The 19683-nt window shown below is 37.5% G+C and overlaps 1 protein-coding gene across 12 annotated transcripts in view; it reads right to left on the reverse strand.

The window, feature by feature from the left end:
* Positions 1-19683, reverse strand: part of ACACA (acetyl-CoA carboxylase alpha) — a 318748-nt gene that overhangs the window by 173109 nt on the left and 125956 nt on the right. For 11 of the 12 annotated variants that reach the window (XM_064271370.1, XM_064271368.1, XM_064271369.1 and 8 more), the window contains 7 exons: positions 19245-19383; positions 13767-13876; positions 12364-12445; positions 11312-11410; positions 9893-9999; positions 7282-7392; positions 640-849 (listed from right to left, as the gene is read on the reverse strand). In XM_064271370.1, coding sequence (XP_064127440.1) covers positions 640-849; positions 7282-7392; positions 9893-9999; positions 11312-11410; positions 12364-12445; positions 13767-13876; positions 19245-19383 — 858 coding nt within the window. Of the gene's footprint in view, positions 1-639; positions 850-2351; positions 2462-7281; positions 7393-9892; positions 10000-11311; positions 11411-12363; positions 12446-13766; positions 13877-19244; positions 19384-19683 lie in introns of those variants that run through there. The other variant, XM_064271379.1, reaches the window with a different exon arrangement.

Raw genomic sequence — 19683 nt, forward strand, 5'->3', positions numbered from 1 at the left:
TACAGCAGTTTAATACTGCATCCTAACACACGCACATGAGTGTGTGGAAGTAGGAGTTACATTTGCAACACAGATTACCATACAGTTAGCTTATTTAGAATTCAGAAGAAAGAAGACGTGGAAAACACGTGTCCAATAAGATAAAGACTGAATCACAATTCCGGGGAAGACCACGTTCAGACTCTTAAGCTAGAACTGTTTCCAAGGCATCCTTGAAAATCTCTGAGAGATTATATTCTATGCAAAACTACAGAACTTTAAAGATACTTACGGAACCTTTCAAAAAGATAATGTATTTAGATAAATTCATGTGAAGACTCGATTATAATCAATCTAGAAAACAGAACTACTTATCAGAAATTTATTAGAAAATCAAGCAATAAGATTAAAAATTCTGAAACATTTCTCCTCTTTATCCCTACCCAACATAGTTTTTTTCTTTTTTAACTAGGTAACTATTTTCATTGGTGACTCTCCTAGAGAAGAAAAGCAGAATTTTTTTTTTCCTCCAGAAAAAAAAAAATCCTATCAATTATCCAGAATCCTTGCTTGAAATTCCACTATTTTCAGATTGGACATGAACTGAACTACAGCAGTTCAGTATAAGAAAACAGAAATCAAAGCTTCTCAAATACACACCTGTTCCATATGTTCAAATACCACTGGAGTAGCAATAGCAGCAGGTGCCTCTTCAATAATTTTCTGGTGCCTGCGCTGTACAGAGCAGTCACGACCAAACAAAGAGATGGCATTGCCATACTGATCTGCTAGGATCTGCACCTCCAAGTGACGAGACTGTTTGGCTAGTCTCATCACAAATATAGGTGATCCAGGGACTTCAGCTTGAACCTGTATTAGAAAAGGAGATACAGCAAATTCTTAATTGGTAACACTTCTTGCTGTCCTGATAAGCTGCTTCAATTTTAACAGGCAGATGCCTAGAAGTGCCAGGAACCACGTTAATCAGTAGAAATTAAAAAAAAAAGAATAAAATATAGCCCATGCCCTTTTATATTTAAGATACTACATTCTTAGTTATGTAACAAAAATTAATTAAGGACTATAAAAACATATGAACATCCAGTGTGTTACAAGGGTAAACAACAAAATATTTGAAAATACACACGTATACATACACACGAATCCCGTAACAGCAAAATACTGCCATCAACTCTGTACAGGCAACTGTCCAACTCTCAGCACACTAGATACTTTTTCCTGTTTCACATTACATCATATACTGTATTGTCATAGTTTTTTTACTTTTCAAAGAACTTTCATCTTCAGTTTTGAAGAATAGTGTCACTGGGTACAGAATCCTACGCTAGCAATGATTTTCTTTCAGGGCTTGAAGACAACTCAATGTCTTCTGCCTTCCCCTGCTTCTACTGAGATGTCAGCTGTCAATATTATTGTTTTTCTTTTGAAAGTAATCTTTTTTCTCCAGCTGCATTTAAAATTTTCTTTTTTTTCTTTTTTGGAGTGGGGGTTGGGGTGAGGGGTGGTTTTACTTTGGTAAGTTTAGAAGTGGTTCTCTTTGTATTTGTCCTGCTTGGGATTCATAGTGCTTTTGAATCTGTGTTTGGTGTCTTTTGTCAGTTCAGGAAAATTCTTAAGTCTTTATCTCTTCAAATATTGTTTTTGGTCCATTATTTCTTCAGATATTGCTTCTGCTCCATTCTTCTCTTCTGAAACTCCAGGTACGTGATTTAGATCATTTCACTGTATCCCAAATGGCTTTTAAGTTCTGTATCATTTATGCTGTATAACAAGTCACCTCAAAATTCAGTGGCTTGGTTAGGACATCAACTATTTTATCGTCTCATGATGTTGTACCCATCTGGATAGTTCTTCTGGTCTTGCTGGGGTCATTTACATGTATACGTTCATCTGGTGGCTCAAATGTGGATGAATGACCTAAGATGGTCTCACTTACATGTCTGGTGATTTGTGCTGACTGTTGGTTGATAGGTCTAGGAAGCCTCAACTGGCACAGCTCATCTCTGCTGCATGTGGCCTCTCATCCTCCCATAGGCTAGACTAGGCTTCTTCAGTGGTGTTCCAAGAGGGTGAGGGCAAAGGCTGCAAGGCCTCTAGAGGTCTATGCTTTGGAACTTATGCAATACTACCTTGGCCACGGTCTAATGGTCTAAGCAAGTCACAAGGCCAGCTAATATTCAAGGGGTGGGGAAGAGACTCCACCTTTTCTGGGAGGGACAGCAAAGTCACATTGCAAAGGGGTGTACATACAGGGATGGAGGAGTTATTGTGGCCATCTGTAAAACAGCCTACTGTGATCCACCCTCTGGCCACAATAATTCACATACCTCCCACATGCAAAACAGACTCACCCCCTCCCAAGACCCCCAAAGTCTTATCCAAGCATGGCATCAGGCTTGACGTCCATTTTCTCATGAGTCATGTCCAGAAGCAAATCCAGTTCCTTGGGTACAGCTCCACACGGTGAAGTTCCTCTTGGTCCAATGACCTGGGAACTAAAAAGACAAGTTATCTGCCCCCAACACTCCCAATACATAGTGGTGAGATGGGGAGAGGATAACTGCAATATATAATTCCAGTTCAAAGAGGAAAGGAATGGGAGGTACACTGAAGTCACTGATCCATAGCAATTCTGAAATCCAGATAGTACATGTTTTCAGGTTACCTTATTCCAGGGGCAGGGAATTTTTTAAAATTAAGATCTGGCTCTGCTCCCTGGATGTGGTACCCTAATCCATGGCTCCCCACTACTGTTAGCTCTGCCTTCTGGGCTTCTGGCTCTGCTCTCTGAGAAATATGTCTTTTTATTAGAAATGACCATGTTTTCAGCTGAGGAGCTTTCTCAGCTTGCTTCTTGCCCATAGAAAGTTGAAGGTTCAGAAGCTTTTTTTTTTTTTTCATTTTGACAACTGTCATTGTCTATCTTTTAGTCCAAGTTTGTGGTGCATTCATCAATGTAAGTCTCTTAAAAACTTTGTGGGTTTCCTATGAATTGTATTGGGGTTCAGTCCTTGCCCCAAAAGCCACATCCATAAGTCTTCTCCAGACAGATCTCTATACTTTGGGCATGTCAGTCTGCTTTAAGATAACACCCTTAAAATTATTAGAAGCCCTTTTGTCTAGCTGAGAGAGTCTAACAGGTACTGCCATAAATATTTCTGAGGTCTTCAAGGATCTTACAGGCACTATTGATTTGGCCTTTACTCTGAGGCCATTTCTTAACTTTCAGAATCTTTTGCTAGCTGGAGAGACTGGGAGTAAAATACAGTTCTATTTTCAAACCCAGCATGTCCTGGGCCCTTTACGCATCCTCTAAATTCTGCACGCAAACTAAACATTTCCTTCTTGCACTCATCTCTCTTTTGTAGTTCCTTAGCATACACAACTAGGAGCATTCAACAGATACCTTCAACACTTTGTCTAGAGATCTCCTTTATCAGATCCACATGTTCACTGAACAAATTTTCTGTCTTGCAAGTTATCTCAGGCAACATTTTTCACCAATTGTTCCATCATTACAGAACATGTGTAGCCTTTTTTCCAGGCTCCAATAACAACTTCCTCATCACCTTTCCAGCCTCCACTAACAAACTGTTCCCATTCCTCAAGCCTCCACTAACATCTTCCTCACCATTTTTCCAGCATCTACCTAACAGCCAATCTCAAAATCAACGTCACGTTTAGCTTTTTTGTTATGGCAGTATCCCACTTCTATATATCAATTTCTGTGACAGTTATCTATTGATGCCTAACAGACCACCAAACCTTTAGTGGCGCAGGACATCAACCATGTTATGTGCTCATAATTTTGTGAATCGGCATTTTGAGCTGGACTCAGGTGGGCAGTTCTTCTGCTGATCTTGCCTGAAGTCACTCTTGTAGCTGTGGCCATCTGGCAGCTTCAGTGGGGTTGGAGGGTAATATGGCCTCACATGTCCCATAGTTGATGCTGGCTGTCACCTAGCAGTCTAGGAGGCCTCGGCTGAGATAAATCATCTCTGTTTCATGTGGCCTCTCTTTATCCAGTAGGCTAGACTGGGCTGTTCACATAGCAGTCTCAGCGTTCGTTCCAAAAGCGTAAGAGCAGAAGCTACAGGACCATTTCAGGTCTAAGCTTCAGAAATTTTACACCACTTCTGCCACATTTTATTGGTCAAAATAAGTCCTAAGTTCAGCTGAAATTCAAGAGATGGAAAAAGAGACTTTACCACTTGATGGGAGGAGCAGCAAAGTCATATGTAAAGGGGTGTGCATATAGAGATGGGAAGAGTTATTATGGTCATCTTTACAAATAATCTCCCATATGCTTTTCTCTATATTTTTCATCCTGTTGTGTCTCTTCATGCTTCAATCTGGATTTTCTTCTGACATCTCTTCCAGTCACTAATTCTCTCTTCAACTGCATCTAACGTGCTATTAAACCTCTCTATTTACTTAATTGTAGTTACTGCAATTTTCACTACTGAGATTTCAGCTTGGTTCTGCTTTATGTTTCCACTTCTCTGCCAAAATCTTAATCTTGTCTTTTATTTCCTTGACTATATTAAACATAGTAACTTTAAAGTTCTTGTCTAATACTTCCATTATCTACATCCTCTGTTGGTCTGTTCCTACTGTATTTTGTTTTTCTTGGTTTTCAGTTATGTAATTTTATATGTCTATTTATTTTTAACCAGATGCTTGATGCTATATGTGAAAAATTAATAGAAATAATTTGAGCTTTGGGATGTTACCCTTCTCTGGATAGGATCTGCATTTGACCCCTGCAGGTGGCTAGGCTAGGGGCACGACAAATCCTAGAACACCTTGAGTATTTTGAAGCTGAACTTTAGAATCTGTGAGGGTAGGTCCATTTCCAGTTTATCTTGAGATACAGCCCTTTAGGATCCCAACCTAAAGTGTGGTTGGTTTCCCAGGGTTCCCCCTCTTCAGCAAGTACTGAAGTTTAATTTTTGTTCCCCTAATCTTGCAAATCTGTTGAAAGTTCTGATAAGCTTTTCAGTTACCTCTTCCCAAACTGGAAGATATCTCTAGAGAAAGATAGAGTGGCCTCAAAATCCAGGCTCATCTCTGCGGGTTTCCCCCTTCTACATCTTAGTCCCATAATTCTTCGCTGCCTTAAACGGTCTCTAATGCCTTAAAACAACAACAAAAAAAAATTTTCTTAAATTTGGTCCAGCTCTTCTAGCTGTTCTCAATGGAAGCATTGGTTTCAGTCATCTAGTTGACCATTAATGGACCTTTAAGAGTTTTCACATAGAACTTCCTCTTGGTGTTCTAGACTCAACTCTTTGATTCCATAATGATACGTAGTTTTGACTATCTAAAAGATTAAAAAAAAAAAAAAAAAAGCATGCTTTTTCTTTTGCTTCTAAGAGCAGGAGACCTTTTCTCTATACCACATGAGACACTGATCTACCTCATATAAAATTAGTATTATTACAGAGAAATGTAAAGAAAAAGACTGAGGTAATATTCAGCTTCTGACCTTCAAAACAGAATGCAGCAAGGCAGTATTTTTACCATTTTTTGTTATCTACTATACTGAGAAAAGGACTTGAAGCACTTACTGATGAAAATCAAAGACTATATACAGCATTCGGTATGGATTATACCTCAACATAAAAAAAACAAAAATCCTCACAACTGGTCTAATAAGCAATATCATGATAAACAGAGAAAAAACTGAAGTTGTCAAGGATTTCATTTTACTTGAATCCACAATCAACTGCCGCTCATGGAAGCAGCAGTCAAAAAATCAAATGACATATTGCACTGGGCAAATCTGCTGCAAAAGACCTCTTTAAAGTGTTAAAGAGCAAAGATGTCACTTTGAGGACTAAGGTGCACCTGAGCCAACCCATGGTATTTCCAATCCTCTCATATGCATGCAAAAGCTGGACAATGAATAAGGAAGGCCAAAGAACTGGTGTCTTTGAATTGTGGTGTTTGCGAAGAATATTGAATATACCATCGACTGCCAGAAGAACAAACAAATCTGTCCTGGAAGAAATAAAGCCAGAATGCTCCTTGGAAGTGAGAAGATGGGGAAACTTCATCTCACTTATTTTGTACATGTTATCAGGCGGGACCAGTCCCTGCAGAAGGACATCATGCTTGGTAAAGTAAAGAGTCAGCAAGAAAGAGAAGAAGGAAGACTTTCAATGAGTTGGATTGACACAGTGGCCACAATAGGTTCAAACATAGCAACAATCGTGAGGGTGATGCAGGACCAGGCAGTGTTTCATTCTATTGTATGTAGGGTTGCTATGAGTCGGAATCAACCTGATAGCACATAACAACAACAACAACAACAACGTATCATGGAAGATGCAGTTCATAGAGTTTTCCCTTTAGCCCAGGACAATAAAGCAAGAATTTTGCTGCTGAAAAGTTTTAAAAAAAAAGGCAAAGGTAAGTAAAAGATGAAAAATACGGAAGCTGGGAGAGTGAAAAGGCCAGAACTATGTTCAAATTTTCCTTTTTCTGGGTGTTGATAGGAGAGAAAGAAATGAGTCAAGTAGGTAAGAGCAACATTAGGGCAGGGCAAAGAAGGCTCCTGTTTCACTTCTCCCTCTCTGTTTCAAGACTCTGAAAAGAGTTCATCTCCTTGCTTGCCACCACAATCAACTTACAGTATGGCCACATCAACTTTGCTACAAAGCATAGGGTCAGACAAAGAGAGAGACCCTTGGTTTAGCTTTTCTGAGCCACCTTCAATTCTCATGGGTTTGCCACAGGGTTTCTGTACCAGGGTGTGGTGGTCTGGCAGCACAAGAAAAGATGTAGACTGCTATGCCAGCAGGGTAAGTGAGACACATGGCAGAAACTCAGAGGTCTATAGCCAACAGGAACTAAAGTGAGATAAAGCCAATCACAGAGCCTGGGCCTGCCCAAGCCAAAAGCTACCAGATCTGGCGTCAACCATATCCCACACTTTATCTATAATGGCAGCAGAACAGGGGCATAAAAATGGACAAAGACAACAACTCTCCCTTGCCATTAGGAGATCCTATGAGCCACACACATCTTATAGGAAAGAGTTATGACAGAATAACTCTATTATTTGAATACCTAATTGAACAAAACTTTAAACTGAACTGGACATCTGATTAACTTATTTTCCTTGCTAATAAGCAGGTGGACACTAGTGAGAAAGACCTGATTAGTTATAGGCAAAATAAAAAATTATATATTCTCTGACATTCAAATTATAGTGAGTTAAGTCATCTATCTCTGATACACGTTAATTCAAATAAACAAAAATAACTTATACCCTACCTGTCTGAAGAGGTTAGGGAAGTCATCTGCATTGTTGACTTTTCGGATTCCCTTCCCTCCTCCTCCTTCTGAAGCCTTGATCATTACTGGATATCCAACTTCTTCCGCTGCCTTCAAGAGAAAAATGGGAGAAAGGGTAGTATTAGAAAAGAAGGAGAAAACTAGCACTTTCCCTCTTCAAGAAAGCAGTCATTTTGAAGGTCTATATATGGTATTATACAAAGTATTAGTTGAAAAAAAAATAGAACAGTATTTGTGGTATTTGGTCAAAAGAAATCACCATTTTTGTAGGTTAAAAATGGTTGAATATTGGCAATTTCATATGGCTCAATCTAACATAATCCCACATAGGTCAAGAACAACAAAACTGTATATATTTACATATGATTATATATGTATTCATATACTCACATATGTAAGTACAAAGAAAAAAAAGGCTTGAAGAATATATACCAGTGGTTATCCATAAAAGCAAGATGGGTAGATGGAAACTTTCACTTTTTACAGAACACAGTTCTGTAGTATTGGATTTTTTTTCCTATAGTATGCAAGTATTTATGTATTACTCATATTTTTTATTTGAAAAAAAGACATAAGTAGTTCACTTCAGTAGGTGGTCTCAGTACAGCTTTCTACCATACAAGACTCAATAAACCAGAACTCTTGAGGTCTCAGAAATTTTTCCACTCAACTTTTTATCAAAGATAAAAATGACAAAATATTGATAAAGCTAGTCAGAAAACTAATTTTCAGCACATGCTACATCATGCCTTTTTGCATTAATTATATATTCATCAAGTAGGAAGCTGTTCAAATCAAGATAGACCCATATATTATGCAACTATTAAAAACAACAAATAGCTTTCATAAGCAAAGATATGGAAGATGTCCAAATTATGTTAATAAGGTAAAAAAAGTAAGCTGGGAAAAAATTAACCAAAAATTTTAAATAACCAAGTCATTCCTTTATCAAATAATCCCATCTCGTCTTTCAAGGTTTTGCTACATTATAATAATATCCAAAAGATCTGTCACTAGAAAACATTACTTCAAATTTTAATTTGTCTCAGTAGATTAGAGATAAATACTTCACCCATGTTTCTTTCTCTTCTAAACGTCCATTAACTCTATTTTTTTCTAAGCTTATATAAACAGGACGAACTCAATCACTGGGTGACAGGTGATCAAAGAAACAAAGAGCCACAAATATGGAAAAAATTTAAGTAGTAGGTAATGGGCAGTCAGTAAGTAAGAAGGTCAGCCTTTTAAAAACATATGAACGCTCTAGCCACTGGTAGGTCAGTCATTAAAAATATTTTAGAAGAATTTTAATGACGGGGGAAATGTTCCTATATAATATTAAGTGGGAAAAAATATCTAGGATCATCAAACAATATATTTAGTTGGATCCCAATTTTATTTTTATTGTAATTATTATAATTACATGAATTTACTACATGAATCTGTAAGTTAAAAAAAGACTAGAAGAAAATATATGAATACATTAATAGGCATTATTTCTGGATGATAGATTTGTGGGTGGTTTTATCATCTCTTTTCTGGCTTTCCGAATTTTTTACCAGGAAATTTTGTTTTAAAATTACAACCAGGAAAAAAATATAATTTTCCCTGGGAAGTAAAATAACTACTTCCCTACAAAGGAGCTTCTACTCTTTTCCAAATTATACCAAATAGTATATAGCATCTGCAATTCAATTGTAAATATTAAGCATGTCACTAATCTCTTTGATAAGAATACTTAACAAGAACATACCAGTTAAACATAGGCAGTTTGTTTTTCTAAAATAGCCTCTTTCATAATCTACCTAGACACTTCTAATTAGTTGAACAGTTAAAGAGGAACAAACTTCAGATAACGATAAAGGACAGAAGAGGTAATATGTTGAAGAAAGGCTCTCCTTTTGCCTGGGTTCAGGATTCCACATGGATGGACAATGATTAGACTAACATTTTTGGCCTCTCTCTACTCCTTGCCAGGGGAAAAGAGTGAATTATGTGGTTGGTGAATTTGGAAGGAGGAAATGAATGCACACACAATCAGCCTCTTCTCCTTTAGAATCAGTCCACTGCAAAACACAGGTTCTTTGTCAGCTTTCAGTCATACAATAAGTTGAATGGTATTAAAGCTCTGCTTCTACAGAAGGAAGTCTGTGGTTACTCAGCACTGCCAGCAACCAGTAAGTCTGTTTAACGTTCAGCTTAGGAATCTGAGTGTTGCCGTACACTTAAGCCAGTTCACCAACATCTCCACTTGCAATAAAGCTGACATTTTGATCTCTACCTGCCTGATTCCTTAGTTCTGAACTCAAGCAGGGGAAAAAGTGTGTTGTTCATAGGACTCCCTCACACCCTAACAGGTGGTAGAGAAATGGAGAATCAGTAGCCCCTTAAAACTCAGATTTAAACACGTGAGAAATATTGTTCTGTCCAGATGATCAGCTTGCTCCAAACCAAATTTTAAAACTATACACCTCCTGGTCTTACCACCCTAAAACCATCATGGGTGTATCATGAACCTGGCTCCAAATCCCTGTATTTGTCACTATAGCTGTCAGCTGAAAAGCATCACTCACTGGAGTTAGTAACCTACCTTCAACCCATCATCTACATCCTTCACATAACCTTTCTCGTACAGTTCCTGGGGAACATTTAAGATACGTTTCGAAAAATCATTTTCCTGCCAGTCCACACGAAGACCTGCAATGAGTAACAGTGATTAAGCAGAGGTATGAGAGGTTCTGCTCTTGTCAATTTTCAGCTACGCCTTCTTTAAAATGTTCTCATATTTATCCAAAATTGAGGATAGGTGGAAGAAAAAGGAATGACATTAAAAAAAAAAAAACCTGATCAGTCCTTGAGGTTGACAGTCTTTAGCCACAGCAGAACCTGGCTACTTACATTTTCACTCTGGAAAAAGCCAGGTGCTAACAGGGAAGGACTAATAAAAATGCAAGGACACACAAGACCAAAAAAAAAAAGTATGGCAGATTTCTCACAGCAACTCAGCAGGCAAAATACCTTCGGTTTTCAGGCCCGCTCCAGGGCCAGAGGTCTGGGAAATAATTCAATCTTTATGAGCCCTTGGAAATGGAAATGGCGGTTTTATGGGTCTCAACAGAGTCATGATTCCAAGCTTCCTGAATGTCCCTGTACTCAGCCACAAGGGGAACGCTATAGCCTCTCTATTCAAACAGAACAAATTCAACCTTTTATTTTAAACTATTTGACCCAGCAGGTCTGGAGAGGATATTCGATCCCCCTGGAGAGCCTGGGCAACAAGAGTTCAAATCTGTTCAGCTTCGAGACAATGGTCATTCCCATTTGAAAGAGGTTTTAGTGTATGCCTACTCCTTGCACTTGAGTATTCAAAAAAAAGGGAGGGGGGAGGGGGAGTTTATATTGTTATATATTTTTATTAGCTATAATAATTCCCATGGTACTTTTTAAGGAATTTGTCAAGAAAAAATCATTTTTTGAAAATTTTATCTTTCTGCATGCCTGGAAGAAAAGCCGGTATCGAGGACAACTTAAGAGGTCAAATGGCATTAGACAGGCGAAGCAATAGATTGTGGGTTGACAAGAAAACATTGGCAGGTAAACACTTAGATACATAGATTTTAGATTTTATCTTAGTAAACCAGGCCTGGCAAGGCAGGTTCAAAGGCCTAACTCCTTCTAGGAAGTACATCTCCAAGGAAAACTCCAGTCCACACAGAACAGACTGAACCATATGAGTTTTTCCCAGAGTTTCTCCAAATTAAGTCCCAACATCATTATGGATCAAAATTTAGCATCTATGTATTTGGTACTAAATTCATACTCCTAAAACATGATAAAATCAAAGGTATATCAAGCCAGGAGATACAGGGTACCATTAATCAGCTTGGATTCTACTTCTTGGCCAAGTATCCCAATACATTTTGAACAAATTTAAACCCCAAACTACAGTTCCAAATGCCCTACTGTGCTTTGCTGTACTTTATGACAGAAACAGAAAATAGCTTCTTACCACTGCCACTCCAGGGAAGAGTTGGGATACCTGCTGTTTGAGCCACGATGGAAGATGCAATCTTATCCCCCAAAGCCCACATAGCCTGGCTCGGAGGACCTAAATCAAAACAAGAAAAGAATCCCAACTGTAACATTTTTGCAAAAGAATCCCAACTGTAACATTTTTGCCTCATTTTCATCATATATATTTATCCTTGTATTATAATTATTTTGGTATTTGTCTTATCTTCCTTCCATCACATAACATGGAAATCATAAACTTGATTATGAGAACGATTTCTTTGTACCCTTTATAATAGCTAATGTATAAGCTTTTTATAATAAATCTACATATATGTTGAATTAAATTCCTGAAAAATCTTACCCTAATTTTATCATCCTTCCTGATCCAACTGTACCAGATTACCAAAGTTGGTTTTTTTTTTTTTAATCAATATCCTAAAATAGGGACTATAAAGTTCTGGGGTTAAAATGTGAAATATTGTGCCCTCCTTGGTCTTTGGGGAACCAAAGAGGAAATTTAATAGTTTTTTTTACAGAGGATAATCATCACTGTAGAAGATCCCAGAGACAGAGACAGAAACACTTTAAGTTACATAACCTTGAGTTTTCCCTTTGCCATAAGGAGAACAGAAAAGTCACAAACAGCTCTCTTCGATAGGAATATAACCTACATGGCTTAAATGCAAAGGCACCAATTCATATATAAGGGCCCATTGACAGAGTATTCTAAATATTCAATTACCTTCGTTATTTACAAATAGGTCCTTTCTCCACATTATGCTTTCATAATGTTAGTAGAAAGTTTTAAAAAGTCAGTGTTTTGAACATCAGAGCTTCCCCCATACCTCATGGAAAAGAATCCAAGGACAGAAAACACAATCAAATGAAGTGGGATAAGCAGGTTGTAAGAAATGAAGAGGGTTATTTTGAGAGCTATGGATTAAGACAAAAAAAAAAAAAAAGCCCAGTAAATGTTAAACAGAAGAAAATCAATAAATGGGCAAAATTGACAGAAACGATCAGAAAGACAGGAATAGAAAGGCTTACCCATGAAGGCAATGCTATTTTTCAAGAGAAGTTCCGGGAGCTTGGGATTCTCAGAAGCATGACCCCAGCCAGCCCACACTGCCTAGAAAGGAGTACAATAAGATTCATTCTTAAAATTTACGTTAAGAAATAGCCACAAACTATATTACTCTCTACCAAAACTGGTCCTACTTCATGAAGTACAATAGCTCCAAAGCAGTCTCATGCTTAACTCAGCTTCTATGCTTGTATTACTGACAAACTTTTTAGGAAACAACAATAAGTAGTCCATTGTGGCAAAACCCCTGAAGAGGACAAAACCAAGTTGAAATTGATATTAAGATTCCATCTAGAGTTGTTCTTTGGGAACTCAATTCGTAGCTTTTCAACTAAGATTCTATAGAGTCTTTTCCGGAAATATTGGTTATTTTTCACAGATTCAATTACTTTGGTCACCCAACTACACTTTTATACCTAGTGGTTACACTGTCATTCAAGTGTAGAGTTTTTCCTCTTTGGGCTTTACTGTAGTTAATCTTCTTAATCCAATGTGGAGTCCTGGTGGCGCAGTGGTTAAGAGCTATGGCTGCTAACCAAAAGGTCAGCAGTGTGAATCCACCAGCTGCTCCTTGGAAACCCTATGGGGCAGTTTGACCCTGTCCTGTAGGGTCGCTATGAGTCAGAACTGACTTGACAGCAACAAGGTCTGTTTTTTGTTTTTGTTTTTGGTAACCCAGTGTGATAGGAAAGAAACTAATTCTCTGAAACACCACCATATTCTGGACTAAGAATATTCCATTGAAAATCAATAACTTTCATTTACTTTGGATGGTTTGAAGGTGATATGGATGGAGTAAATAATCACTGAAAGACCCTTCCAACCCTCTGTTTATATTGTTTATTGTGACTCATTCAATTCTTCCTCTTCCCTGTCTTTTAGTTATCCTACATAAAGGCATTTAAGAGTTTTCAACAAGGGTGTTTTAAATAAAAGTTGTTAGATAGTGTTGAGTTGGCTAAGGGCAACCTCAAGCACAATGTGACAAAACATTGCCCAGTCCTGCTCCATCCCCATGATTGGTTTTGGATCACGCTGCTGTGATCTATAGAGTTCTTTCATTGGTTGTATTTTTGGAAGTAGATTACCAGGGTTTTCTTCCTAGTCCATTTTAGTCTGGAAGCTCCTCTGAAACCGGTTCAGCATCATAGCAACACATAAGCCTCCACTGACAGACAGATGGCAGCTGCGTGTGAGGCGCACTGGCTGGAAATCAAACCCTGGTCTCCCACATGGAAGGTTCAAATTCTACCACTGAACTACCAACGCCCCCTTAAATAAAATCCCAGTTTTTCTATGGATCTCCCTTGTGCCTCACTATCAAATGGCTGAATATGGCTTTAAAGGAGACATTGGGATCTCTTACTTGTACTGGGATCCTTTTAGCAATATCGAGAATTAATTCTACATTTGCATAGTTGTTGTTGTTTGGTCCTCCAGGCACTGGCACATAGTGATCTGCCATCTTAATGTATTCTGAAAATGTAAGCAAATTAATAAACACATGATTTATTTTCAGAAATATAATGGTATAGCAAGACAATGTAAAGAACAGGGACTACCACAGGTAACCACAGGGCAAACAACATTAATCGGGTAATTTCCAGGACCATTTAGTTGGAAGCTCTGACTTTGTTAAGTCACAGGCACTAATATGAGCCAATCCACATTTAGGAAGCTCTTACACTAAAACAGCCATTCTCAAACATTTCACTGTGAAACTCTTCTAAAGGGTCTTTATGACTCCCTATATCAAGGCTGGTATGTCTGTCAGTTAGTAACCTGAGTATAACTATTCTATTCTGAGGAAGAGTTCTAGTGACATCTTTAATTTGCTTCGCACCCTTTTCCTGGTGTGGAGTTGGGACAGAACTGGGGAAGAAGGTAGGGTATGGAGAGCCCGTAGGCTGGCTAAACAGGAAAGGTTAGTTATAGATCTTGAAAAGGGTTTATCTGGAATGTTAGAGGTAAAGGGTATTTGAAAGAGACTTTAGAAAGACTACCTCTTACCCTCCTTATATATTTTTTTTTTGCTCAGTATTCACTTTCAAATTTGTCTTCTGATATTTCTTTCTTCCTATTATGGCAACAATTATAGCAGAGCAGCTACAATGTGAAGGCACTGTACTAATAAACACTTTATATACGTATTATCTCATTTAATTCTTGTAACAGTCCTATGTATGATAGGTATTATTGGCCCCCAGTTTACAGGAAATTATGGCTTCAAGAGGTTAAGTAAATTGCTTAAAGTCCGTATCTACCATAGTCATGAAATTTCTTAAACTTTGTGTTAATTTTGAAAGATTCTAAGTTCTTCTTTAAAAATTTTCACTAAAAGATACAGAGCCCCACAGTTTGTTCAAAATGAAAATGTGTTCATTGTTCTCTTTGATTATAAAAGGAAAGTGTGCTAATTAATAATAAAAATTTTAGACATCAGAATTTAATACTATTATTTTTAAAAAGTTAAAATCACCCACTGTCCCACCATTCAGAGATAATCAGTTCACTTTAGCATACCTGACCAGCCCAAAGGCTCTAGGAAGAAATAACCGGAGATTACAGCCTAGGAAACCCTACGGGGCACTTCTACTCTGTCACATGGCATTGCTATGAGGCAAAATCTACTCTGCAGCACCCAAAAACCACCACAATGCTAAATTTAACAATATATTGTGGGTATCTTCCAACATTAGGAAAAGGAGATATATTTAATAACATATTTTAATGGATGGCTAATGTTTTGATACTCCATAATTCATTTAATAACCTATTGATAGAAATATACATTATTCCTAAATTGAAGAATATTAAAATAATGTGATGATGAACATCCTTGTCTTACTATCCAATTTTATCTTCAGGATATGTTATAAGATACAAAACTATTGGGTCAAAAAATATGCACATTTTAAAAGATTAAACCACTTTATATTCTCACCAGTAGTATGGGTGGCCAATTTCCCTATGCTCTCACCTCTATCAGGTATTATCAATCTTTTTAAATTCTTACCATTTTTATCAGTTAAGAAAACGAACAGATCTATCACTGTTTTGGTCTGCATTTATCCAAGTACCATTAATGCTGAATCTCTTTTCTTACGTTTACTGATCTTTTTGTTTCTTCTTTTATGAACTACCTATTTGTGTTCTTGTTCATTTTCTATTGAAGGAAATCTTTTTCTTATATATAGTAACTCTTTGCTGGCAATACATTTTACGAATCATCATTTGTCTTTAACTTTTTCTGTTTTTATTTACCAAATAGATATTTTTATTTCTTATGTAGTGAACTCTACCCAACCTTTCCTCTGTGGCTTGTTAAACAGCTTTTCTGTAGTTCAGTGGCCCTAGATAGAGGAAAAGCCTTCTTTAATTGCTGACCTACACACAGGTAGAGTACTGCTGCTGCCAACCAACAACAGTTTAAAGTTCTATAATAACCAATCTGATATTATCATTAATGTACCTAACGAGAAGCCCTAGGAAGTAGAAAAAGAAAGCTCACCCTAATTATGTAACCTTTATTTCTCTATCATCCTGTTTCTACAGTTCCTTTACTACCAGAGACAATATTCTTGAGCATATTCACAAATAAGAAAACTCTCCTCAGAAGAGAATGCCAACTCTTTAGCATGGATTTTACAAATCATCCAACTTCTCCAGTAACTATGATGAAATAAAAATATGCAACTGTTCAATTACACCATCCTCATCAGAAAATTTGCCCCTTTCCCTCCAGTCTCAGAGGACAAGATTTCTCTCCTATCTAAGGCTCCTTTTATCACAATTTTCAAAATTATGAAAATAATTAAGGTTCTAAACTGGACTGTGATGATAACTACACAACGGTATAAATTTACTAAAACTCATGGATTTGTATATTTAAAATGATGAATTTCACGGTTTGTGAATTATACTGAATAAAGCTGTTAAAAAATACAGTAATATTATAGAAAGGTTAGAAAAAGTAGAACAGAAAAAATCACCCATAATACTAATTTGTTAATTCAGCATCATTGGTATGGAGCCCTGGTGGGAGTATGGTTAACAGCTCAGCTGCTAACCAAAAAGTCAGCAGTTCGAATCCACCAGCTGCTCCTTGGAAACCCTATGAGGCAATTCTACTCTGTCCTATAGGGTTGCTACGAGTTGGAATCGACTCGATGGCAATGGGTTTGGGGTTTTTTTTGTTTTTTGGTATAGTAAACCTTTCTAGAGTTATATTTTTTAAATATTGTTTTTAAATTATAAAATTGTATAAACTGGGAGGATAGAGAGAGAGGGAAGCTGGCAAAATTGTCACGAAAGGAGAGACTGAAAGGGCTGACTCAATAGGGGGAGAGCAAGTGGGAGTACGGAGTAAGATGTATGTAAACTTATATGTGACAGACTGATTGGATTTGTAAACGTTCACTTGAAGCTTAATAAAAGTTAATAAAAAAAAATTGTATAAACTCCATGTTAAAAAAAAAAAAAGAAACTTGGGAAAAAAGCAGAAACATACAAATAGAAATAAAAACATCCCAAAATTTCACCCCCCAGAGAAAACCATTATTGCCATTTTGTTGTATGTCCTTACAGCCTTTTTCTAGGACTATACACAGCACTGGAAACCCTGCTAGTGTAGCAGTTAGGAGCTATGGCTGCTAACCAAAATGTCGGCAGTTCAAACACACCAGATGCTCCTTGGAAACCCTATGGGGCAGTTCTACCCTGTGCTTTAGGGTCGCTATACGTCAGAATTGACTCGATGGCAATGGGTTTGGTTTTTTGGTATACACAGCACACTTTTTTCTATTACTACATTATGCTACAAATCTCCTTGTATAGCCAATTTTTTTCTTAGTAATTGTGGTGGACAGATACTAAGGTGGCCTCCATGACTCCAGCCTCCAGGTATTCATGCCTCTCAATAAGTCCTTTTCCTTGGGTGTGGCAGGATCTATGACTTGCTTCTAGCCAATGAAATACAACAAAGGTAATGAAATGTCACTTCCATGATAATGTTACATAAGAATATAACCCATCTTACTTGTTTTGAAGTAGCAAGCAGTCATTTTGGTGAGGCCCATCAGAAGCCCTGCTGGGCATAGCGGTTAAGTGCTATGGCTGCAAACCAAAAGGTCGGCAGTTCAAATCCACCAGGCGCTCCTTGGAAACTCTATGGGGCAGTTCTACTCTGTCCTATAGGGTCGCTATGAGTTGGAATCGACTTGACGGCACTGGGTTTTTTTTTTTTTTTTGGTTATGTGACAAGGAGCTGAGAGTAGTCTCTAAGTCTCAGTCTGACAGCTCACAAAACACTGAATGCTTCAACAACCATGTGAGCTTGGAACAGATCCTTCCCCAGTGGGCACTGACGAGATCACACCTGTCTGCAACCTTGTGAGACTCTGAAGCAAAGGACTCAGCTAAGTCCTGCACTGACCCACAGAAACTGTGAGATAATGTGTTGTTTTAAGTCACGAAATTAGTGGTAATATTGTTACACAGTAATAGATAACTAATACAGCAATATGCCAAAACTCATTCTCAGATTAATATTATTCAACAAAATATTTTTTTTAAGGCTGCGTGGTGTTGTACATTTTACTAGACTAATCCACCAATGTTGGACAGTGAAGTTACTTCCAGTTTCTACTTTAAGTAATAATGCAATGAAAAGTCTTTTTGTGGATATATTTGCCCCCATACTACTGATTTATTTTCTTCAGGAAAAATTATAGCAAACAGAACTTCCTGGTCAGAAGATAGGCATATTTTTGTCCACTTGTGCTCTTGATTCCATCTCCTTCCAGTTCCTCAAGAGATGAAAGGTCTCTCATGTACTTCAGCTCCCTCTCCCTCTTTGGCTCCTTGCTCTCAGACTATAAATAGTCCCAAATCTCTTTAATCCTAAAAAATAAAAATCTTCCCTTGACCCTAAATTCCTCTTTAGTTAGTATCTTTTCTTCTTCCTTTCTCATCCAAAATTCTTAAAAAAAAACTAGTCCATATTGACAATCTCCACATCCCCTCCCGTTCATTCATTCCTTAATATATTTCAGTCTGCATACTTACATTGTTCCACTGCAATTATTCTTACAAGCTGCTATCAGTGATTTGGTAACAGATTTACCGGGCAGGTTTCCATTCTTATTTTCTTGGACTACTGATACAATGGACTCTTCTTTATTGAAATTCTCTCCTTGCTTCCTTCTTAAAAGGATAGCTCTTTAAGCCAAAGGTAGCTATGGGTAACCTTAGAGACTATACCTTACAGATAAATGTATTACTGCGAAGAAAGACTAGCCACACCTTTCACTATACCAACAGTCTTATCTACAACTCTCAGATGGAGCACTACCCAAGTAAAGAGAATACACAGAAGAGCTTACATAAGGAGACCCACTCAGGTTCTAGGAGGTTCCTCTCTCAGGAGAAGGAAAAAAAAATAAAAAGAATCTTAACTGTAAGTTTCTCCAAACTTCTAGAGTTCATAAGGGAAATAGCTTTTTGTTTTTTTCCAAACCTTTCCGCTTATCCACGCTAATGTAGGTGGCATGGCAAATACTTAACACTGAAAAAGGCATAAACCTGAAAGCCAAAATCAACACACTAGTTCAACTTCTATCTACTTATACGCAGAACACGCGAATCTGTGTTGAGGTTAAATATAGTGTGATCACTTTTATATGCCTATTATTGACAATTTTTAAAAGAGAAATCCTTTTTAAAAGATTTCATCGAATATCCTAGGATTTGGGAATTCCCCAATGCTAACATTCTCCTATTTAAAAACTGTACTATTCAATGTTTTACTGTTGAAGATGATGCTTTCTTAAAACTGATAACTCACCTGCATTGGCTTTAAGGTCTTCAGGTGTGACCATGACAACAAACCGGATTGCACGCTCATTTCGAAACATCTCATAAGACCACCGACGAATAGACCGCATGCATTTCACTGCTGCAATTCCATTGTTGGCAATAAGAACCTATGAAAGTGAGAGGATAGGAATCGGAGGAAAAGAGATGCGATTTATCTTTCTCTGAAAAGCCAGATTTTCAACCAGAAACTCTTATTACTACTGGTCTAGGCAGTTAAGAACCAGCTCCCACATGATCAAGCAGATGGTATTTTAAAATGCTAGCTAACCAAATACTTTAGTAAGTGCCCACTAAAAAGAGTGTTCACAAGAAAAATAGCAGAAGAATCGAAGCATCCTGAAACTTCTCTGTAAACAAAGCTTTCATCTCCTTACTTGTCTTATAATCGTGTCCCCAAGGATAATAAA

Source organism: Loxodonta africana, chromosome 18 (assembly GCF_030014295.1).
Source record: "Loxodonta africana isolate mLoxAfr1 chromosome 18, mLoxAfr1.hap2, whole genome shotgun sequence".
NCBI lineage: Eukaryota > Metazoa > Chordata > Mammalia > Proboscidea > Elephantidae > Loxodonta > Loxodonta africana.